At 36.0% G+C, this 24,888-nt stretch overlaps 1 protein-coding gene across 4 annotated transcripts in view; it reads right to left on the reverse strand.

Annotated features, from left to right (window-relative positions):
• Nucleotides 1-24,888, reverse strand: part of ZNG1A (Zn regulated GTPase metalloprotein activator 1A) — a 46,877-nt gene that overhangs the window by 6,288 nt on the left and 15,701 nt on the right. For all 4 annotated transcript variants that reach the window (XM_008512755.2, XM_070590670.1, XM_070590669.1 and 1 more), the window contains 7 exons: nucleotides 20,300-20,346; nucleotides 18,629-18,715; nucleotides 16,124-16,168; nucleotides 10,707-10,763; nucleotides 7,482-7,533; nucleotides 1,480-1,548; nucleotides 1,311-1,376 (listed from right to left, as the gene is read on the reverse strand). In XM_008512755.2, the coding sequence (XP_008510977.2) occupies nucleotides 1,311-1,376; nucleotides 1,480-1,548; nucleotides 7,482-7,533; nucleotides 10,707-10,763; nucleotides 16,124-16,168; nucleotides 18,629-18,715; nucleotides 20,300-20,346 (423 nt within the window). The remainder of the gene's footprint in view (nucleotides 1-1,310; nucleotides 1,377-1,479; nucleotides 1,549-7,481; nucleotides 7,534-10,706; nucleotides 10,764-16,123; nucleotides 16,169-18,628; nucleotides 18,716-20,299; nucleotides 20,347-24,888) is intronic.

Genomic DNA, 24,888 nt, shown 5'->3' on the forward strand with positions numbered 1-24,888 from the left:
GTCTTGATGGCAGCATTGGTATAAATGCCCAGCGGCTGCTGTTCTAGCTCACCCCTCACCCCATTCAGTACAAGGGGATAAAAGCAGCTAGAGCAGGAAACATGCTTTGCCAGTTAGGATCACGGCATGGAGATGGTGCTCCAGTCATAAAGCAGAATCAGGGTCTGGCTTGGTTCCTCTGGGTGAGAATGATCTGGGGGTGGACTGGCACTCACCTGTGTCGCTCTGCAGCACCAATGCCAGGCAGAGCCAGCACAGGGAGTGAAGAAATCTGAACCCAAACCGTTTCTCAACAGTCTCAACCCGTGTTATTCTAGTGACCCCAGGAAGTCAGTCACTAACTGGAGAGCCTAGTCACTAACAGTAATACTAATAAACAGTAACAAGAAAAAACTTCATGCACACTTCTGGAAACACAACAGTAGACACTCACATGACTGCTGACGGTTAAGCACACAAAAAGCTTTGTGACATACATACCCAAATGTCAAATAGTAGGAATGGTTTCCAAACAGAGAACAAGAATTCTTCTAGTCTTTTTAAACTGTGTTTATAGCATGACAAATGTTTAGTGTCTGCTAAATGCATCAAGAAGCATAAGTTTTAGGGGCCAGCCTGGTGGCACAGTGGTTAAGTTCACACGTTCTGCTTCTCGGTGGCCCGGGGTTCGCCGGTTCAGATCCCGGGTGCAGACATGGCACCACTTGGGAAAAGCCATGCTGTGGTAGGCGTCCCACGTATAAAATAGAGGAAGATGGGCATGGATATTAGCTCAGGCCCAGTTTTCCTCAGCAAAAAGAGGAAGATTGGCAGTAGTCTTATATAATTAGTCTTCTAATAATAGTCAGGGCTAATTGTCCTCAACCAAAAAAAAAAAAAGCAGCATAAGGTTCAGCTGCAAAAGGAGTTCTAATATTATTTCTCTGTTAAGGAAGCTCTCTTGGAGAAATAAACACAAGAAAACGTTCACTTTTCTCTGACTGACCACACTGTGTGCCAAGGGCAGGAGAGTTTCAACGACTCAAGGTCATTAGCCAGGTAACTGCTCCGAACACCTGGGAGGACAGGGCGGGGGTCAAGCACACAGGTTGTTGAAGCTGCAACCCTAAATGAAGCTGTGCAAACAAATCATGCTTTATGCAGTGATTTCCAAAGCATCTTTTGAGCAATGGAAATAAGGAAAAACGAACATAGACAAAGGTTATCTGTACCAAAATCAGTGCTTCTGTTTAAAACCAAATATGGCTTTATACAACAGCCAAGACAGGGACTTTGTCCAAAAGTCTAAGACTGTGAACTGTATACCGCACCTTTAGTCGTATGACTTCCATGCAGGCATCATCCTTGTTTCTCACATTCTTTTCCCACAGAAGATTCTGCATCAAGTGACATATTTTAATAAGACCAACCATTGCTAATAGCAACAAGTATGTAACAAAACAGCTGATAAATCATTAATCAGTTAAAAACTGCATTCACCTGAATAAATACATTCAGACTTTCTTCCTTTGCATTTCCTGGCACTTCAAATGTGACTGTGACAACACTCTGTAAATCAAGGAAGATAATCACTAATGATTTTTTTATAGTAAAGTCAATACATTTTTTAAAACCCTAAGTTTTAAGACAAAAAGTAAGGAGCACATTCACTGAAATTTATGCTGCCTAACAACAGATATTAGGCATATCTTTTTCACTGTACTTGCTGACTTTTGGTATCAGCAACTTCATTTTCTATATTCTGCAGAGTTGATCAATGGGTTAGTACTTGCAGAGAAACTCTCATGACAGGGTTCTCATTGTTTAATTGACTCTCCAGGATTCTGAGCACTAAGAGGGAAGGTAATATACACAGTGTATCAACTATGACCTGAGCCAGGTACTTCTGTCTGGGTCACTTCATCTTTTCATTTACTCATCATAACAATCCTGCGGAATACAGAGAATTATTTCCATTTTATAAATCGGGAAAAAGGAGCCTCAGAAAAAATAAACTACCTGGGTGCCAGGAGTAAAACTCAAAAGCAAAAGTGTAATTCTATTCTCTGGGAAAAATAAATACAAAGGAAAGATTTGGCTTATCTCTGACCAAGCATGTGCCAAGGGGAGAAGAGCTCCTAGAGACGGGAATGATAGTCTCATGTCACCTTTGGTTTAGAAGTTGACATCATCATTTACAGAATGTTAACTTTGAGATTTATTTTTCCTCCTGATCTTGATAAAGCTCACTGCCCACTCTAAGGAACCAGAAGCTGCAGATTTCCTCTAGCAGGTCACACAATTAAAATCCAAACCTCCGTCTGCTACTGTAACCCAAAATTTCACACTTAGTGATAAAAATATACAAGGGCTAAGCACACCCGATAAAAGCACAAACCCCACCTTGGATACTGAGAGTAAATGCCCAAGTCAAGCTTAAAATGGTTTAAAACAGGCAGAAAGAACACAGTAAAGCACAGCTTTGCATAACTTCCTAGAACCGAATATCTAAACAGCAGTTCCACTCACCAGTAGAAAATAATACAGGCTAAATACGAAAAGACAGTAACTGTTTTTAGCCAAACACAGTTAGAGAATAGCTAAGTATTAAAGACCAATTTAGGCACAAAATATATTGACATTTAGTCTCCACTGTTGCTAGTAACAGGAAAAGCAGAAAGCACTTTCTCGCTCAGATAGAAGTACAAGCCGACTAAAACTGGACTTTAAAATGTCAGAATTTTAAAAGTACTTATTCTGTCACAATAGCCAAGAAGTAGAAACAATGTATCACTAACAAATGGATAAAGAAAATGCAGTTTAATAATGTAATATAAAAATGTGGTATAATAATGGAATACTACTCATCCTTAAAAAAGGAAATCCTGTCATGTGCTACAACACAGATGAGCCTTGACGACATTATGCTAAGTGAAATAAGCTAGTCAGAAAAGGACAAATATTATATGGTCCCATGTATATGAGGTATCTAATGGAAAAGTCCTAGAGAACTGCTGTACAACAATGTGCATATAGTTTAACAATACCCTATTATACACTTCAAAATTTATTAAGAGATCTCATGTTATGTTTTTTTACCAAAATATATTTTACTTTTTAATTCTTTTTTTGAAGAAGGTTAGCCCTGAGCTAACACCTGCTACCAAGTCTCCTCTTTTTGCTGAGGAAGATTGGCCCTGAGCTAACATCCATGCCCATCTTCCTCTATTTTGTAAGTGGGATGCTGCCACAGCATGGCTTGATAAGCAGTGCGTAGGTCCACACCTGGGATCCAAACCAGCGAATCCTGGGCTGTGAAAGTGGAGCAAGCAAACTTAACTGCTGTGCCACTGGGCCGGCCCTACCCCAATTTTTTTTTAAGTGCTCATTTTTAATTCTTAATAAATACATTCTGCTTTTAAATTATTCATTTTTATAAATTTAAGGTAACAACAGTATGCATTTAAACAAAATGACAGTCTTCTTTCCTCCTTAAAGCAACCACTATAAATAATGCCTAAAAGTCCATATCAAAATGTACAGCAAACCATATAGCATATCGAAATACACAGCAAAAGGCTGCCAAATGAAACAGTTTCAAAAGACAGTAGTAATTCAACCTTCAACAATGCTTAAAATATATTTTATTCAAGCGAGATAACTTGGCTTTCAATATTGGGAATGTCTTGACTGGATATTGCTTTATTCTACTGCTTTACTCTTAGCTTAAAGATTTTTGTATCAAGGATGACTTTGCTTTTGACAGGTTAGAGATATGATAATATTTCTAAGAGGTACAATTAATGCCAGTGTGAGCTAAAAAAAACTTTTAAAACTTAAGACAATGCATCTTGGAGGTCAAGGAGAGAGAGAATACATTTCAGAAGTAGATGTTTTTCTGTACTAATAAACTCATGTCATATTAGACAAACCTTGAAGAAGATGAAACCCATACATTCCCAGTGCAGATGAGGGTCACAAGTCCTAACTGGCTCCATTAATAAACATGCATAGATTGCCACTTAAGTCTCCTCATCTACCTTCCCACCTTCCAACCCCAGGTGCTCCTTATAGGGAGTGAACAAGAAATTCATCAAAAATAGAGAACTGTATTAAACATTTATTCAGGAATAAAATTTTAATAACATACATAATATGTCCTAGGTATTACCCATTTCAGACTTTTTTTCCCCAGTTTATTTTTGTTTTGAATCTACAATTAACTCTCCTTTTCCCACGTCTGCAGACACAAAGCAAAATCTGAAGGCAGGCAAACTGAAGAGCAGAAAACTGAGGCAACAATTCAGAAAACTAAAGCAAAACAAGGTAATGCCCCCAAAATAAAATTTAGGACTGAGTCCTAAATTTTAGGAGTTTGTTTGGGCAGGTTTTTCTTTACGCTACCCACCAGTTTTTCTCTCAGTTTTCTACTCTTTTGCAAACAATACCTAATATGCAATAACTTCTATATGCTTTCTTCATCTGGAAAACTAAGCCCGCTAGCATGCTTACACCCAAAATCTGTGAGCCACGCTCCAGTCCTCTGCTCCTCTTTGCCTGTGTAATCTCTACTGTGACATCCTGCCTCCAGGTACAAAGCTGAATATTTGGCATTTTCATCCAAATCAGTTTACCTTCCAGCTTTCTCTTTTTCTAGGTTCCTCTAGTCAGTCTAAGCTTGTTTCCCATCGCTTCTCTCTCTTCTTACTGCTTCATCACCAGTCAGTAAGTCTGCCTGTGAAACAGCCCTTAATTTGTCCCAGTTCCATTCTCACTCTAACCAACAGACCCCAGGCCCTCATCACAGGGTGTCCGGACGTCTGCAGTATCTTCCTGCTTGGTCTCATGACTCTCCACTCCAATCCAGCTTACCTGACACTGCCTGACGGCACAGCATGCGTTCTCTCTGCCTAGCAAATCAAAGCCCAACACCTTAGCTCAGGATTCCAATACCAAGCATTCTGCACTAGAGTCCTGCTCTTCTAGAGCATTCTTACTTTCCCACTTTTAAACATCTGGATTGCTCTTTCCATTACTTCTTCCAGTCAAAAAATCTACCAGTTCAAGGTTACTTTTTGATCTGTAAGTCAGAATAGCAGTTACCTCTTTGGGAAAAGGAGAGTCTGACTTCCAAATCTTCTACATTTTGGTCAGAGTGGGAATCGCAGGAATATGTGTTTGTGTGTGCATATGCACAGACATATAGGTACAAATATATGTAAAGGTATACTGACTTCTACACTAAAATCCTGTATGCTTTAATGTATGTACAAAAAAAAATACTATTTTTCACAAAGCCTCTCAGATCCACTAAAACAAATGAGACTGTTCACGCCTCTGAATCCCAGAGCCCTTTTCTGCAATATTATATTCTTCCCTATTTTATATATCTAAAGCAGGAAAGTGCATCAGAATATCCTATAGAACTTAAAAAAATAAACTATTTACTAGTGAAATGACATAATGTCTGGGATTTACTTTAACACACTCCAGCAAGACTGATGGGTACATGCAAGTTCATTATACTATTCTACTTTTATTTATGTTTGAAATTTTTACTTAAAAAAAGTTTGGGGGCCAGCCCTGTCGAGTAGTTGTTAAGCTCTGAGCACTCTGCTTTGGTGGCCCGGGTTCGCAGGTTCAGATCCCAGGGATGGACCTACACCACTCGTCAGCCATGCTGTGGCAGTGACCCAAATATAAAGTAGAGAAAGACTGGCACAGATGTAGCTCAGGGCTAATCTTCCTCAGGAAAAAAAAAAAGTTTAAAAAATACTCCAAGAAAAGAAATGTTGAGAGGACAGATGAAATAAAGTCAGTAAAACGTTGATGGCTGCTGCAACTGGGTCATGCATACAAGGGGTTCATTTTACTATTTTCTCTATTTTTGTGTATCTTTGAAATTTTCTGTAATAAAATGTTAAAAATATACATATCCATTAATATGAACATACTCAAGTCCTACTTCTGGAGCTATGAGGGGCAGGGACTAGGGAGTATCCAATTTTTTTAAAAAAGCTCCATAACTGATTCTGATGTATACCCCTATTTGAGAATCACAGCTTTTCATTCTTTTAACATATTCACTGTGCACCCACCATATGCCAAGCTCTGTGCTAACCAATGAGGAATTTATATTTAAGGAATTTATAGACTACTGCAAAGGAAAAACATTTCAACCCAAACTACAAGGCATTATAAATGTCATGATGGGGTACATTTAAGATACTATGGGTGTAGATACTGGCCATTATAAAGGTTCTTCAAAGTAAGTACTACATACTCTTTATCTTTTAATCCTTATGAGTCTTAGTATGCCCTTCACCCAGAAGGCCAGCAAGAATGTACTTCAAGTTCATTTTTCTTTTTTGAGGAAGATTAGCCCTGAGCTAACATCTGCTGCCAATCCTCCTCTTTTTGCTGAGGAAGATTGGCCCTGAGTGAACATGCGTGCTCATCTTCCTCTATTTTATACGTGGGATGCCACCTCAGCATGGCTTGATAAGCAGTACACAGGTCCGCACCCAGGATCCAAACCAGCGAACTCCAGGCTGCTGAAGTGGAACATGTGAAATTAACCACTGTGCCACCAGGCTGGCCCCTACTTCAAGCTCATTTTTATGACTAATGTTGAGTGCTGTTGCTTTTTCCAAAAATTTTACCACCAGGGACTTTTATTTCTTTCATTCATTCTTCTATTAAGGTAAGTTTCTCAGAGAGAAGTGCCTCAAACATGGTAGTAAGCTTCCCATAAATATGAGCCAAAATGAAGACAGATGAACAAGTGGCTGTTGTTATCTGGGACCTATGAGAATTAATTATCATTCAAAAAATGAGGGACAGTCTCAAGACAGAGGGGGGAAGACTAGGTACACTGCTCACTCCCAAACCCCCTTCCTCTCACTGTGTTTAAACGGAACAAAGAAGTTACCCTAAAGCTCCCCCATCTAGGACTTGCCTAAACGAAGGATAGGTACAGTGAAAATATATTTCGTTTGTTCTTAGCATCTTTGATATTCACCTCAGGAATTAGATTTTAGAGCATGAAAAACACCTTAGGGAATTCAAATTTATAGTGCTATCTGAAGGTGAAACTCAAAGCCAATTTTTAATTAAGCCATGGATACTTATACCAGACTTTTCCTTAATAAGTTATTTTTTTTTTACTTAATATAGTTGAAAATAGGCTGCACAAAGAAACCCCGGACAGCTTTTAAGCAGTAATTTCCATCAGAAGAACTGATCACAATAAGCTGAGTGACCTGAAGAATGGAGAAGCTAGAAAGCGTGACTTCCTAGGATTCTAAACAACTCTGGTTTGATGACTTCCTATTATGCGTTAATTAAGAAGCCAGATTAGATGATCTCAAAAGCATTCAAATTCTGAAAAGTATCAACAGTTCAAAAATACTTTCTAAGAAAGAGTTCTAACAAAAGAGTCCTAAACAGAACCAATTTCGTTAAAGAGATACTTTAAAAAGACTTTTAAAGATCTTTTTTACCTGATCAAGGTGAGGTTGTGCTGTTGGCAAATGTTGAAGTTTTTTCTGCAAACTAAGAACAACTGATTATAAATTCAGAGACCAATACACTCCTAATTTAACCTTATACATTACTTAGAGATGCAAAGCTAAATAAGAAAGAAACTTTACACAGTTAAATCTATTACATAGTTCCAATTTTACATGCTGTTCACATATTAGAGAAAAGCTGGTGGATTGTTTAAAATTTCTTAAAGTTGTTGTAACTGTTTAGAATTCTTAATAGTTTTAAGAATTTCATTTAAATTTACTTATTTTATTTAAATTTTACTTAAATTTATTTTATTTAAATTTAATTTCAACAGTTTGAACTGTTCAAAAATTCTTTAAAAAATTCACATACATACATATATACATGATATAGAGAAAAACTAATCTTTAGAAACACTATTTTGTGTGATCAAATATGTCAGTGGATTTCTTTTAAATTCCAATAGATCTAACATAAACCTAGAAAAATATACATAAGCATTTTACTACAGCTTGAAATTTTATCAACTCTCCCCATGCTTCCTAATATGAAAATGCTGGTACCTAAAGAAAGTTAGAAGGGTAAATTTTCCTTTATCAATGTTTTCCCTTGAACATATCCACTTATTGAAAAAACAATAGTAGGGGCCAGCCCCGTGGCCGAGTGGTTAAGTTCGCCGGCCACACTTCAGCGGCCCAGGGTTTCGCCAGTCAGGATCCTGCGCGCGGACATGACTCCACTCATCAGGCCATGCTGAGATGACGTCCCACATAGCACAACCAGATGGACCTACAACTAGAATACACAACTATGTACTGGGGGGCTTTGAGAAAAAGAAGAAAAAAAGATTGGCAACAGAAGTTAGCTCAGGTGCCAATCTTTAAAAAAAAACAGTATCCATAAATATAAGTCTTCTATGTAGTTAATTACTGGTGATTGAGAGAGAACAAAAAGTCAGAATCTTAAAAATGCACTGTTCTGATAAGAAAAGAGCAAGAAGATCAAGATGGCACAACAAATTACAGCCATAACAACTGTAGCATACATTTTGACACTGATGGGGGTAGGCTGGGAGGAGGAAAAGGACTTAAAACCTTGCAGATGTTCAGCCTTGAAGAACAGTAAGGGGTAAATTAGTAACAGCCAGTTTAGGAAAGAGAGGAGGCTTGTAGGAACTGTTGGAGGAATGAGTCTCACTGGGGGGTCTGAGTAGGAAAAGTGTCAAATTAAATCCTTCCCAGCTGGTTGCTCAGGAAAGCATTCTGTTTGGCAACTAAACACAATGAAAAGTTATGCAAAGGCCTTATCCATAGCAGGCCATCACACTGAAAAGCTACTTCTTTAAGTGTCACCAATGCATTATAACAGTTTTAAGAAAGTATGGAATGAAATTACCTTAGAAAATGTTTCAAAAGTCTTATGCTTTTCCCTTTGCTCAATATTTAATGTTGCTGGACAATGAGTGCCTAAAACTTCCGTAAGGAAGGAAAATGTTTTCCTTTACCCTCCTAGGTCCCTGGCTGGGTCTGAAAATTAGACTGAGAAAGATAGATTCACAGGAGAAAAGCAAACAAATTTATTTAATATAAGTTTTATGTGACACAAGAGCCTTCATAAGAAAAAGAAAACCTGAAGAAATGGTTAGACCTGAGTGTTTTTATGCTAGGTTTGATGAAGAGTGGAAAGTCCTGGAAAGGTATAATAAGACAGAGTACAAGCTAAGTGTAGTAAACCGGGGGGTAACTCAGCAAGGGCTGTTTCTTCAGATTCCTCAGACATAAGGATGCTCCTTTCCTCTGGGTATAAGGCGGGTACCTCTCACGTGAGGGTCTTATGACTCATCTACTTCAGAGGAAATGGAAGAAAATATATGTAAATCATGTATCTGATGAGGGGTTAATACCTAGACTATATAAAGAACTCCTATAACTCAGCCACAACAACAAAAAAAAACAATCTGATTAAAATATAGGCAAAGTACTTGAATAGACATTTCTCCAAGGATAATATACAAACGGCCAAGAAGCCTATGAAAAGATATTCAGTATCTCTATAATCATTAGAGAAATGCAAATCAAAACCACAATGAGCTATCACTTCACACCCATTAGGACAGCTACTACCAAAAACAACAGAAAATATCAAGTGTTGGCAAGGATGTGGAGAAACTCGAAACCTTGTGCACTCTCGGTATGAATGTAAAATGGGGCAGCTGCTATGGAAAACAGTATGGCAGTTCCTCAAAAAATTAAAAATAGAACCACCATGTGACCCACTAATTTCACTTCTGGGTATGTATCCAAAAGAATTGAAAGCAACATCTCAAAGAGATATTTGCATACCCATGTTCACAGCACCATTATTCACAACAGCCAAGAGGTGAAAGCAACCCAAATGTCTATCAATGGATAAAGAAGATGTGGCATATACATACAATGGAATATTATTTACCCTTAAAAGGAGGGAAATTCTGTCATTTGCTACCACAAGGATAAACCTTGAGGACTAAGTGAAATAAGCTAGTCACAATAAGACAAATACCATATGATTCCATTTATATGAGGAATCAAAAGTAGTCAAATTCATAGAAACAGATAACAGAAAAGTGATTGCCAGGGGCTGCAGGAGGGGAAAAAAGGGAGTTGTCATTTCATAGGTATAAAGTGTCAATTTTGTAAGATGAAAAAGTTCTCCAGATCCACTGAACAACAATATGAATATACTTAACACTACTGAATGATACACCTAAAAATGGTTAAGATGATTAAAAAAAGGTACTGATGTCCAGGGAAGAAAGATACGTTCTCCTTCTTATCAAAACATTCCCTTTGGGGAAAACGACAGGAAACTGACCCATTACTCAAGGGAAAGAAGCTGTCTGTGGGAACACCCCAAGCTAAAATTTTCTATGTATTTCCTGCATTTTCTCATAGGAAGAAAGTGTTACACATATCTGGCGTAGTAATATTAACAATTAGTCTTTAAAGTTAACTACCATTTATACTATAATTCCTATACGAAAATGCATTGTGATTTCCAAACATCCAATTAAAAAAACATTCAAGAACATAACCATTAGGAATGGCCTTGTATGCCAAAGGAATGATAGGAAGCTTAAATCAAGTGTGCAACTGCGTAAATCATTCCTGTAACTGTTCCAACTGTGGAATAAAAGGTAGATTACAATAAAAGTGACCAAAATACAGGAAACATACCTTACTCCAGAGAGACTGTCAAAGGCATGCAGATCTAATACATTAGAGAGATCAACTCTATAAGGAAGAAAACCAACACGGTGTGAAATATACTCAATTAATTATGAAAAAAAATCTCTAAGGCTCTTTTGCCAAAAATATAGACAAAGGTTAATCAGTATATCACACTATTTTTGGAAACACCTAAAAATGACAGGCAAAGAACAAAAAGTTTGTTGTAAAAATTTTTTTTATAAAATTTATACATAAAATTCAAAAAACTGGGTGAATGATTAAAGATCAAGGCAGAAAGTTACGTGGTTATTGCTTCAAAAAGTTACAGTTTGTTTCTTGTTTTTCTTATTTTCGATTGCCTTTCCAATCTTGAAAATTTATGAGCTTTTCAAATACATTTTTATAGCAAAAAAATCAGTTAAAGAACTGAAACTTTTCAAAGCAGCAGTTTATTACTCAAAAGATGAAATGAGGGAGGTGGAACAAATGGAAACAATACAGTAGTATGGGTACATTATCTTTGGAATTTCTTTCTCTCTTTTATTCTACCACCCCCTTCCATGATACAACGGGTAATATAAGAATGTGAGGAGCAAAACAACCAATGCATAAATATTCACTCTAGGATCCTTATCTATAACCAAAGAACGTGGTCTGATTTCATTTCCTTCAAAATGAAGCTGCATGTAGAATGAAACTTAACAGTTAGTGCTCTCTCTCTCTGAATAAACATTATTTGTTTGAATTATTTAGTAGTAATTAAGCCTTATCAAGAAAGTAGTCATTCAAATCAGAAGAGAATATCATACCACAATTAACATTAGGTTTGGTTTAAATACATAAACATAAACTTATAAAAACTAGTGATTTGGTTCCAATTTTGATGTGAACCTATAAAACAGCAGAGGACAGCGATTTCTCTATAAGCAAAGCTACAACGAAGAAATGTTTAAATAAAATGACAACAGTATAATTAAATTTCAAAATTAGACTGCAGGACCTTGCCATTTATTAAATTTTCTCACAAGGAAAACAAAATTTTGTTAGTCAAATTCAAGATTTTTTTAAATGCACAAACATGTAAGCTAAACCATCTCCTTTCACTGAGGACTGCCCAGCTGTGCCTGCTTTGCTCATTCTCAGCAGCCTGCCATGTACTCATACGTGTGGCAACAATACTCCGTTAGATCATGAATGCTTATCCTGGCACAAGGCAAATTCCCATCTTATTAAAAGAATACTCCAAAGTTCTATGTTAATAGACTGTAACAACCTTTCAAATTCTGGACATTCTAGATGAGCAGAATTAGGACAATGATCAAGCAAAGAAGTAAATGTTCCATTAAAAAGTTCTTGAATATCAATTTACATAGGAGACCAAAGCCTTCACATTAAACATATTTCCTTTCTCACCATCAGAGTTGAACAAATATTTATATTGACAAGTGACAAATGAAATTCTTCTCCAAGTTTATCATCTTTACCTTAGAAAATAGCTTAAAGTTTAAACATGCCAATTTTATGAATATCAAAATTCAGGCCAGGGACCGGCCCCATGGCTGAGTGGTTAAGTTCACATGCTCCACTTTCACAGCCCAGGGTTTCACAGGGTTGGATCCTGGGCACAGACCTAGCACCACTAATCAAGCCATGCTGAGGTGGCGTCCTACATAGCTCAACTAGAAGGACCCACAACTAGAATATACAACTATATACTGGGGAGCTTTGGAGAAAAGAAGAAAAAGAAAAAAGGACTGGCTACAGATGTTAGCTCAGGTGCCAATCTTCAAAAAGAAAAAAAATTCAGGCCAATTGTGTGAATACCAAAAGTCAGTTTTGAGACAGGAGCTTCTAAATAAACTATAGTTTCACTGTGACAGTGTCCTTGAGAATACATGTCATAGGTTTAGAGATAATTCTGCTTCATACCGAGATTCTTTTGATATTTCCAAAACAGACAGGATCAACAACATATCTATGAAGGTTAAGTTCTACAGAAAATAATAAAATATCAAAGTCTCTCACTGTATCTTATCAGATTCTCAATGGAGAGAAAAAAAGGAAAAAGTCTTAGCTTCCACATGAAATTGCCATGGACTTTCTGGGAATCTAGTATCACCATGAAAAATAAATTCCCTCACTCATCCAAGGCACATGGCTAGAAAACTAATTTCCACAGCATCAAATGTATTTAGTTTCCTCCTTTGGAGATAAAAACATCAGATTTTTTCCAAAACATTAACATTGAAAAAATAAATAAAAATAAAAAGACTATTACCATCATGTAAAAACTGAATGGGAGAAGGAAGCAAACATACAGAGGAAAGAAAAAAACTTCCAAAGCTCACCTTTTCTCCTAATTTCTAGAACTATCTATGCCAGGAGTACCTAATCTTTTCCCTATCAAGATATTTTCCCTATGTCTAAAGACTGCTTTAAGTAGACCGTCTAAGACCAGAGACAGGAGAATGGAAAGGAAGAGGGCTCTGCTCTCCCAGGTGGGGAGACGAGATCAGGGGCTGCTCCAGGGATCCTGTCTATACCCATCTTTTCAAAGTTCAGTGAGTTTCACAAACAGGTGCCACCAGCCATTCCCAGATCTACGAGTTGTTGATACCATCCCAACAGTTAAGTTCTGAACTCTGGAACTAAATTTCCAAATGCCCTCCCCAGTGGCATCTTAAACTCAATGTTTACAAAACTAAACTAATCACCTTTTCCAAACCCAATGCTATCAACACCCTACCCCAAAGCTGTTTCTCCTTCCTGTATTTCCTAACTTGGAGAATTATCCCATATCAGTCTATCTCCCAAGGGTTATCCTGGTTTTAAAAACCCTTCACTATTTCTTTGCTACCTACAGGAGAAAATCCAAACTGTGCATCATGGCATTCAAGACCATTTGTGGTAAATTCTCCATCTCTTCAGTCATACATTTTTCTCTCTGCAACATCATACCACATGTTCCAGCCATTCGAAAATATTCACAGGTTCCAGGAATACAAAATCTTCCTTATGCCTGGAAAGCCATTGCTACTCTTGTCCACCTGGAAAACTCCTATCCATTCTTCAAGACCCAGGTCAATGATCACCTTCTCAGTCAAAATTTTCTGACTCTTCATCAAGAAGAGTTGAGTAGTTGTTCCTCTATCTTCCTGTTCTTACAGGACCCTGTGCATTTAATATTCCTATTATATTAATATTTAATATATTGGTTTTGCTTATTTGCTTCTGTCTCCCCCAAATAACTGATCTCCTTAAAGGCAAAGTTTTGCCTTATCCATTGCTTAAATCCTCAATATGCCATAAAATGCCTAGCAATTAGTGGAAGACTCCATAAATAGTTTGTTGAACTGATTAACTTATTATTCACCAATTGAATTTGAGGTTTCCTCTGTTCAGTATACCTAAGTCTCTAAGATTTAAAAAAAGTCTGGAAAAGATAAGAATGGCACTTTTTCTAATCTTCCACTCCTACTTCTGAAGTCTTTGTGCTCCTCTAGAACTTCCATTTGCCTCAGAATCAACTTAAGTCTTACCGATAAGACAATGCTACACACCATTCTTATTCCTTAACTTAAATACTGCAGTTTTACTACTCTCAGCATTTGTCAACCACAAAATGCTTACAGGATTAACATTTTTTTAAAAAATACAATAAAACAAAACTTCCATCAGAGTGATCTTAACCATTTTGTTGAGAACCAAATCTCTAGTTTCTAAACCAGGAAGCTCAAGTTGCTATGCCTCAAGGAATTTGGGGAAAATTTCATAGAAGACCAAATAGTAAGAATTCTACCACGGAGGTCTGATCTTCACTGAAAAGGATCCTAATCCAATTTCAGTCCTCATGGCATGAAAGTACTATTTCAGAAAGTCCCTAGATTCTCAGATGCACTGGCAAACACTGGACACTGAAGAAACAGAAGAAAAAAGGAGATTTTATGGACTTGTTCATTCATCCATTTCAAGTAATGAAATTTAATCACTGCATATTTACTGTTCTAAAATACAACAGAGCAAATGTTAGAAATGTCACATACGCATCAAAATTATTACATAATAAAGTATTCAAGATAAAATCTTTATGTAGGACATAAAAGTTCAAAATGAAAACAAACCAAAAAAGAAAAACAATGAATCCAGGGGCCTTTAAAAAATTGATTTAAGATGTCTAAATACGAACCAAATAAATGTTACTACAACAAAATCAGAGCTATTTAAGAATATGATTTTTAAAAACTTGAAATTCAAGCATTATGTGGTTGTCTGCGTGTCATTTCGTAAAGAAGAGAAAATTTAAGGAGAAAGGAAATGGCAAAATGCAACAGGAAGAAGACAGATACTGAGGAATGGCTACGGTCTGAGTTAGGTTCTCAGAGACCTTCTCCTTTGGAATTTGAACAAGGCAGGGAGCACATTTGGTGGGTGCCTGGAGAGGACTTACACTATGGGCATTCTTCTGCTACCTCTGCCAGCGGATGAGCGGCTTCTGAGAATGCATACCAAATTAATTCCCCAGCTGTTCACAGGCACATGGGCAGCTGCTGCTGTTACTGCCTCACACTTAGGGTAGTCTGTCAGCACCTCTAATCTCTGCCATAGCAGACGAGCCACTCAGCTAACGCCTCTGCTGCACTTCCAAGGAAGGAATCTCTGAACTAAGGACTGGGTGGCACTGCGCTGCCAGCTGTAAGCCTTAGAGCTGATGTCTGCGTGCTGCCGGGTCTATCAGCTGCTGAGCCATCCTCAGCACGGGAATGAAATGAGCTTAACAAAACACTCCTGTACAGAAATTTTCTGAAATCATGATAGCATTCAATGGAAAACAGAGTTCAATCTACAGAAATCCATTTTCCAGGTGTTTTAAGAACATATCTATTTTATAAAGTAATCCACATCTGTATGAGTAGAATAAAAAAGGGAAGAACCTAAGGAAACGAAAATCAAAATTTAAAAAAAGAATTCATCAGGAACTCAAAGGTAAAGATTCCATGTATTTTTACAAGACAGATTATTTTTGCAACTATGAAACATTAAGAAAGTTTTTAAAATATTAAAAAGCCATCAAGAACCTCAAACTAAGATTCCTAATAATATACTTTTTCAGATGTCTAAACTAGTTACTTTCTTGAGTGGTTGAAAGTCCTATGTTTTCATCCTCATCAAGCAAAAGCTCAGTGACACACTGCTATCACGGCTCTGCAGTCTTAGTTACAAGAGGGAGAAGCAAATAATTTAACTAAATATGCCAAACTAATTTATAAAGAGCACTCAAAACAACATTCTTGGGCCCCATTTTTAAAAAATGCACACATATCTTTCTTTTATTAGTATCAAGCATATTTATCAATCACTCAATATTTAGTACATATTAACTAAAATTATTCATTGTTAATATTAATAACAGCTTTTAAAAGTACCTTGATCTTTGTGTTTCTAAAATTTTTCCCAGTCCATTTATTAATCTGAAATAAATATAAAAGTGAGGAAGAAAAAGTAAAACAGTAAACATTAACTTTTTAAAAAAGCACACAAGGCACCTTATTTCTAAAACAGGAAGTAAGCACATAGAGATACACCTGGAACTAGAAAAAAATAAATAGAAAAAGAAGACTTTTTTATAGTTTATTTTCCTTCTAATCATAAATCAGGTATATTACACTTAGATATTAAAATATGATATGCAAAAATCTGACAGACCATGGGCTACTTTGATTTATAAAAAGACGCTTTACCTTAGAAAAAATGATTCATAAATAGCCAGTAAGTTTAACGTTCTTAAAATGAGTACATAAATCAAAATTTTTATTGATATGCAATTTTCTCCAAGCACACATTGTGAAAATGGCTATACCCATGCTAGAAATAAAAACCTAGTTATGAGTGGCTTTGACCCCAGCCTGTCCTCACTATTCACAGTAACACTAAGTCACACATCCAGGTTCTTTTAAAGAATAACTTCTTCAGTTCCCTAACTAGGATCTCTACCCACTCTGCCGGCCCTCTCCTTTCTGATACTAAGAGAATGAAATATGGTTCCCTTTGTATGGCACCAAAAATACTTGTTAAATCCTTTTCAACATACTGTACACCTCATCTATTTATCTTTTTATCATCAACTCCACTGCCTTTAAGGTTACTTGCTGAAGATATCTGCTATTTGTTCAAGCTTGTTCTCACAGGCAAGGCTTCTCACATATGATGATTTGTAGGCAAATCTACTATTTCACAAAATTCTTAATCTTCTCTTTGGCATACACTCTATAACCTGATAGCCACTTCCTCTCAAACATGTGTACCTTCTTCCAACTCCCCAAATCTAATTCCAAGTCCATCAGAAGTCTGATGTACAATGGAGGGTAAAGAGCCAAAGGATCTATAATTTATCAAAGTGCTTTGCCCAAATTCTTTTCTGGTATTACTGTACAGTACAGGATGGTAACAAACTGGCTAACAGTCAATATTGCTGGTGTTAGAGATCCAGCTTAGACAGTCAATATGCGGATAGAAAAGCTGAGTAGTAATAATCTCTCCTTTTATGCCAAAAATGTTTGTTACATAGATTATGTTCTCCTTTCTAGCAATCACAATGATGCATAGGATTTTGAACAGAGAAAATTTAGAGCAGTATCAAAAGGATAAAAGAAGTAATCTCCATTCACCGCTTTCATCTTTCTACACTCTTCAAAAATATCAACCGTCCTTCTATTTCTCTAATTTTTTTATTCACTGAAACTTGAAATTACTATGTAAACTAAGAAAAAAAAATCTACACTCTATTAATGATAGTAATAGCGAACAGAGCACTTACTATGTGTCAGGCACCATGCAAAGTTTACCAACACTGCCTCATGTAATGCTCAACCCAAACTTATGAAGTAGGTATTATTCCTGTTTTACACATGACTTAAAAAGAACACAATGAGAAACAGACCCAGGATTAGAAGCCAGGCAGATTCCAATGTCCATGATCTTAAACACAATGCAACACTACCTGCCCTCCACATGGAAATATTATTATAGCTTCTTATAGTAAAGTCTGAGAGGATATTACTATTAAAATAATACCAAATATACAGAAAAATATGAATTTATTTCTTCCACAATTATTACTCATTGCAGCCAATCTCCTAATGAGCCTTATCTTCATTGATTCAATTTATAACATATACTATATGAACTGGCACTGAAGGATTCAAAATCTGATGTCAGCAGATTGTATCCATTAAAGATGACTAATAATGAAAGCTGTCAAATGTCTCTTTGTAGATGGCATTTATTACTTTAGGTCTTACAAAATAATTCAAAATCCCTGAATTCTAACCTCATTTGAAAAGTCCAAATGACTGTTGGATCATGTAACACATATTTGAGTACCATTCTTATTGTCCTATGTTGATCAGCCTTGGCCATGGACACTGAAGACATTAAAGCAAGCTGGAAGACAGGCATGGTTAGTTGACAGTTAAGGAAGACAAAGTCAGTGAGGATTCAGGGAAAAGTGAGACCACGTGAGTCAGGGAAGACTTTGAAAGAAGGGAGGGTGGGGGATGGGCTCTAGAGAATGGATAAAATTGCTAAAAAAAAAAAAAAAAACACACACACACACAGATGATGAAGGAATTCAAGGATTGAGAGAGTGAAAGTAAGAACACGGTAAGAATAAAGAAGGGATCTGGCAAGACCTACCCATGCAAAAGGAAGTAAATCGTCCTGGGGAAAGTTATGGAACTTCATGCAGGGAAAAGGTCAAAGAGAAGACAGGAAAAGGAGGATGGAGTCAAAAGACCCTGAATATCAGTCTATGAACTTTGAACTATAGTTCAAACTGAACTTAAGTTTCCACAGGGCAAGAACCATGGTAAAAATATTTCATAGAATACACTTTGGATTTGTAGGTACTTAACATGCTCGTAAGTTTGTACCTAATGGTTGTTCTTAATTTGTTTAAATCCTCTTCTGACACCAAGTCTGTTTTATTGATGATGATGATATCTGCCAAAGCAACTTGCCTAAATTAGCAAACAAAGAACAGATGTCAACAGAGAAATGTTAAGAAATTAAAAACAAATAGAAACACCTCCTACAGATCAATTAGCAGTTAAAAACTATATAAGAGTCTATACGGTGATTTGATTTACTCCTAACCTACTTATCATTCTGCAGATAGTAAGAATGACTATATAAATTAAGATTTCACATCATTTATTCAAAAAATATTCACCAAGTGCTCTCACTTGCTACTCTGGACTTACAAAGATAAGCCTCAAAAAGTTTACAATCAGGCCAGCCCTGTGGCCTAGTGGTTAAGTTCAGCACACTCCACTCTGGTGGCCCAGGTTTGGTTCCTGGGTGCTGACCTACACCACTCATCAGCAGCCATGCTGTGGCGGCAACTCACATACAAAATAAAGGAATCTTCCTCAGCAAAAAAGAAAGTTTACAATCAAGGATGATTTACAATTAGGATGACTTTCAACTCATGACTTCAGTCAGTTCTTCAGGAAATTTAAATCACTACTGACCACTTGTTCTGAATTCTAGTTTTATGCCACCTGAAGCATAAATACAGCCAATTATTTCAAAGAACACAACCAAATTCACAAAAATAAATTAACTCTAATTCATTGAAAATGCAGGTTTCAACAGTATGTACATTACAATCCCATTTTTGTTTAAGTAAACTGTATATGAAAAAAGATTAATGCACTCATCTCAAAATATACAGTTGCAATCTTTAAATTGAAGGCCTTCTAGGTTTAACTTTATTTTGGCTTTTATAACATTTTGCTATTTTCTATTTGGCTTATTTACATTTTCTAGAATAAAGATATTTTAATAAGGAAAACAGTACCAAAAATATTTAAGTTCAGTCTAACGTGAATCAGAACTAGAGACCAAATGCAGTGCTTAGGCACGACTACAAAACAACAGAGCACCATGCTCCAGAAGGAAAGGGAATCAACTGCTTGCTTGCAGTCTTTATTATTTATGCCTGCATCATGCCTAGCAAACCTCAGGGGGGCTCCCTCTTAAACCCAGCAGCATATTTAGTGACTGTCTTCCAACCCCAAACCTTTTCCCATTAGGAAGAAGATGCTTAGGGTAGACTGACTAATTTAAATATTTATAAGTCTAAAGACAAACCAAGTGGGAACATAAAGGTATTTAAACAAAAAATGTTCTAAATGCCAAAATAAAACTATTTCCATATTTGTTCCTCTGTTGTTCTGCGTAACAATGAACTATGGAATCAAATGAATTACATTAAAGAAGGCAGTAAGTGAGCCAACACTTTTTTTTTAATAATTATCTTCAATCCCCCCAAAATTGTATGAGACCAAGAAAATATTTTCAAATGTTAACATTTCCCAATCTCTTCAGAAAGAACTCTTGTGCCCAGTAGTAACTTTATGCTATAATGAAAAATAGTTTTAAATAAAATTTTAGTTATAAATAGCAAGAAATCAACTACATGAAAAAAGGTGATAAATTCTCCTTGACGATGTTTTTATATTTGTTTGTTTTTGGTTTCCCTATTATAATTTTCTGTTTCCAATTAGCCAGTAATCAATATATACTTTAAACATGAATACCTAGAAGCTTCATTGATAAGGCCATCAGGTTTTTCTTCTGCTAAATGCTAAAGAAAAACAAAGTGTGACAAAAGTTACCGTGGTGTAACTCAAAATCTAACGTCAGCACAAAGGATTTTACTTTAGACACTCCTGTCTCGCCTCGAATAAAGACTTCAACAAGTTCTTTTACCCAATACACAAATTCAGAACTAACTTTTCTATCTGAAAGCATTTTCTTCCTCATTTGTAATTTTTTTCCTAAAGTGAACCTGAGGGATTTTTTGGGGGAAGTGGGGGCAAAGGCTTAAATTTTGTCCTCCTGACTTCTTTCCCTCACAAAGAAAACCCTCCAGGTTTAAATAATGTCATAAAAACAAAGAACATTATAGTTCAGATTTTAGGCATTTTCCTCTTTACAAAATTGTTCTTGTTCTAAATATCCATTATTATCTATAAAAAAAAAGAGAACCACTGAAATTGTACTTTCTTAAAATCTAACACACTTCCCTCCATTTCTACCCCCATGCCCCACTCCCCCACCCCAGAATCATACACAATACAAACTCAGTGCTGGGCCCTTCATATTCCCTAGAAACAAATAAGCTGTGGGCAGAACACAGCCCTAATTCTAGCCCAAAAGCAGTTTATCATTAGAAGCTAACACTAGAGTAATCTGGCCTCTCAGTGCAACTATTATTTTGCTGACCTCTCCAGATTCAAGCTAGCTCCAAAAAATATTTTGACATTGACTTCAAGGCCCATGAGGTAGGTTTCATCTCTCTGGAAGCAGTTATTATTTTCCCATAACCCTATTTATATACCTAAAGTCATCAATGACCTAATTCATCTCTGAAAAATGTTTCATCTTCATTTCCTTAACCCTCAATAGATGTCCCATCACAATAAAAAGCTGCCTACTGAGGTTAGAGGCAATTAGATTATATTAATACTATTTGTATTTGACTCAAACTTCACAAATTATTAAATGTTTATACACATATCTCATTTAGCCTTCATAACAATTATGGAAAATGGCTATTCTCCTCATTTTATGAAAGAAGAAACTAAATCTAATACTGTCACCATCACAGGATACCCTAATAATAGGGCTATTTTTCAAAAATTGAAAACATGCTCAATATAAGTAAAGTGAACATAATTTTTAAATCTTTGTGAAGGCTTTTTTTTTCATGTAAAATCAGTCTTGCATACGCTGTTACACAAATTTTAATACTGTCAGCCTTGTGTATCTGTGCGTTCCAGTTCTGCCTCCGTGGATTCAACCAACCTCAGGTCGAAAGGCCTTCGGTGGTTGCATTTATACTGAACAAGTACACACTTTTTTCTTGTCATTATTCCTTAAACAATACAGTATAACAATCCTTTACATAGTATTTACATTGTATTAGGTATTAAAAGTAATCCACAGATGATTTAAAGCACACAGGAGGATGTGTGTAGGTTATATGCAAATACTACATCATTTTATATAAGAGACTTGAGAATCCAGATTTTGGTATCCACAGGGGTCCTGGAACCAACCTCCCAGGGACACTGAGGGGCGACTGTATTCACAGAAGAGTACATACATAAAGATTACCTAAAATTGACATTCAAAACTGTTTCACCAAACCAGTTTCACACCTCATGGGGAGGAAGATCATTAAGGTTTGGGGATAGTCTGGAACCTAAGAGCAAGTTGGTATAATTTAGCCTTGATTAAGGCCACAGAGAAAAACTTCCTTCTTCTAAAAGTTTGCCAAATTCTATTTTGGAGGAAACAAGACTAAACTACAACTACAATAATGAACTGATTTCCACTTTAGGTACAATCCTATAAATTCAACTGCAGACCCAATCTGAAATTACGGAAGTCACAGAACTTGGAGAATATTGTATCAAAAACTGTTCCTGGCCAAAAGACCAAGAATATTTTTGCTAATTATTCTTAGCCTGAAGCTATAACAAATCCTATTATTATGTCCTCGGGAGAACAAGGCTTTTACTATACTGGGAATAGTATCTGACACCCAGGCTCAACAAATATTTGTTGAATGAGTTCTAGTTAACACCTCTTATTTGTTGACATAGATACATGGATATTGTCATTTGAAAAATTCTGTGTAACATGCAATAACAAATCCCTTTCTAATCAGCCATAAATCTGTTTAACAAAGATGTATTTTTTTCCAAGGATCCTGTAATATTGAAGTTCTTTTAAAAATCTGAAATATTTTTCAAAAGATTGTCTTGTTGACCTTTTGGAAGCTTTATGTACATACAAATTTGGGGTTCCTACACTGTGAGTTGCTGGGGTATAAAAAAGATATGGCAAGAAAATTAGAGATTTGTTTTTTTATTTCCATACCTAAATGGAAGTAATAAAATAGTAGTTTCACAAAGTAACTCATGTTTATAAGGGACTTCCTTCTCCAGATTAGAAATCTTGACTCAAAGCTAACTGGGATGGACTAAAATTTGACTACCTCCAGGCAATCAAAAAGCATAATAAAAAATGTTAAAATTTCCCCAAATAAAAACCTACCAATATGTACAACTCTATAATAATCAGATATAATTATAGCAGAAGAGATAAACGCCCTGTTCTATGCACATATGAAGGCTATACAAACATAAAGAAATAATAAGTGCATATTAACATTTATTTTCTCTGGCTATCAGCCCAATGTCTCTCCTAAGCGACTTTCTACCTCCCCAAGTCAAACTTTGAAAGGACTAAAACCAATGTTTGCTATTCAAAAGGACACTCTCCAATAACACATTACACACCATTAGTCATTAAGTCAAATGACTTCCATTTATAAAGTTAAAAAAAAGAAATTTAGACATTCTATTCTACCTGTACAGGCAAGAAAGGAAAAATTTTTCCAAATCCTTTTTCAAAATATTTTGTGTCTATAGATAGATATAGATATATAGATATCTCCCCAAAGGATTCCCTGTCTCTGCTTAGAGACTGTGGCTTTTGCTTATATATAAAAAATAATTTTGTTACTAATTAATCCAACATTTAGCTAAACCATTTAGATAAACGGTTAAGGTTCAACCCTCCAACTTAGCATACCATAAGAAAGAAAGGAACCCTCTGAAATAACACCTTTGTAGACACAACTTCAGTATAGGTTATAGGGTGCCCTTTTCTGCAGAAATAGAAATGAGCTGGACCAAAAAAAAAAAAAAGAAAAAAACACTGTTGTTCACCAAAGTGGAAATAAATCTAGTGTCAAAGGTGTCAGATGACATTAAAAAAAGAAGCAGCTTCTATTCCTTTCCAATGGATTGGTTATAGATCTAACAGCATTTTAGCTTTTAAAAAAAGATTATTGCATAATGTCAGTCTATTTATTTTTCTGGTCTTTTCCAAGCCAAACTGTTTTCTGACTGAATTGTTTCAACAGCTTGTGCAATATACCAGAAGAACCAAAAAGAAACCTCTCACTTGACCTTTTCTGTGTAACTTCATTCATTGATTCTATTGCATTAAATGCTGTCACATTTGTAGAACTGAAAAGAACAATGTCAGTAGCCCAAGTGTCAAGTCTGGAGAATAGAGAGCTGTCACTTGAAGTTGTCCAATTCTTTGCCCATGATTAAAAAATGAATATTTCAGATCAATGGGTGACAATCCCATTAGAGTGATAGCCCATGATATCAATTACCACTTCAGTTTCAATTTGGCTGGCTGGCCACAGGGTACCATTTCTCAGCTTTACTTGTGATGGGCTGGCTCTGTGAAGCATGACACCCTTAAATTGCTGCCCATTATCCAAGTGTCATTACTTGTACTGCCTCAGAATTCTCTGAATCACAAGCAGCTACTGGGTCAAGCTTTGCAACCAGAGGAATTGGACAAGTTGGCAAATTCTTTATATAAAGGAAAAGTTATTTATCTGGCATCTGACTTAGAAAATCTAAAGTTTCCATTATCCTGACAGTATGTCAGTTTTACGTAGGTATATTGATTTAATAATTTAAGAGGTTTTATCAAGGTGGCAGAGGGTTAAACGTTTACTGTGTTTGCATTATTCAGAATGTTGCTTTCTGATTTTTTTGGCTTCTATCACACTGATAATAGATTCCATTTAACTCCTCTGCACACTCAAATATACATATAAAATTATTCCTATAATCATAAATAAAGAGTTTGACTTTGGGTATGGTACTTTAAGTCTACCAAAAAAACAAAATATCCTGTTATTTATCCCATAGGAATCCAAAATTTGGTAATAAATTTGTATAGAATATGGATTCAAACATGCCTACAATAAACACTCAGACTGAAGAATTTGACCTATTTTTTTGCTTCCTTTGTAAACATTTTGCTAGAAATATCATGATTTCAGAAGAGTCAGAATTTTTCTGAGTAAAATGTAATATTTGGGATCTTTCTTTGATTCTTAAGACTATCAGTAAATTTGGACTTGAAAATCTAAAAAGGAATTATCTCCCAAACTTCTCAAATTAGGATGTTGTATACCTGAGGGAACTGAAGGGCCCGTGAAGGGGTACTGTAGCCATTTGGCAAGCTTGCCTTATATTCCTAGAGTATAATTTTATTGATGGTTTGAAAGAAAAACTTTTCAAGT

This window comes from Equus przewalskii, chromosome 22, assembly GCF_037783145.1.
Source record: "Equus przewalskii isolate Varuska chromosome 22, EquPr2, whole genome shotgun sequence".
Lineage (NCBI taxonomy): Eukaryota > Metazoa > Chordata > Mammalia > Perissodactyla > Equidae > Equus > Equus przewalskii.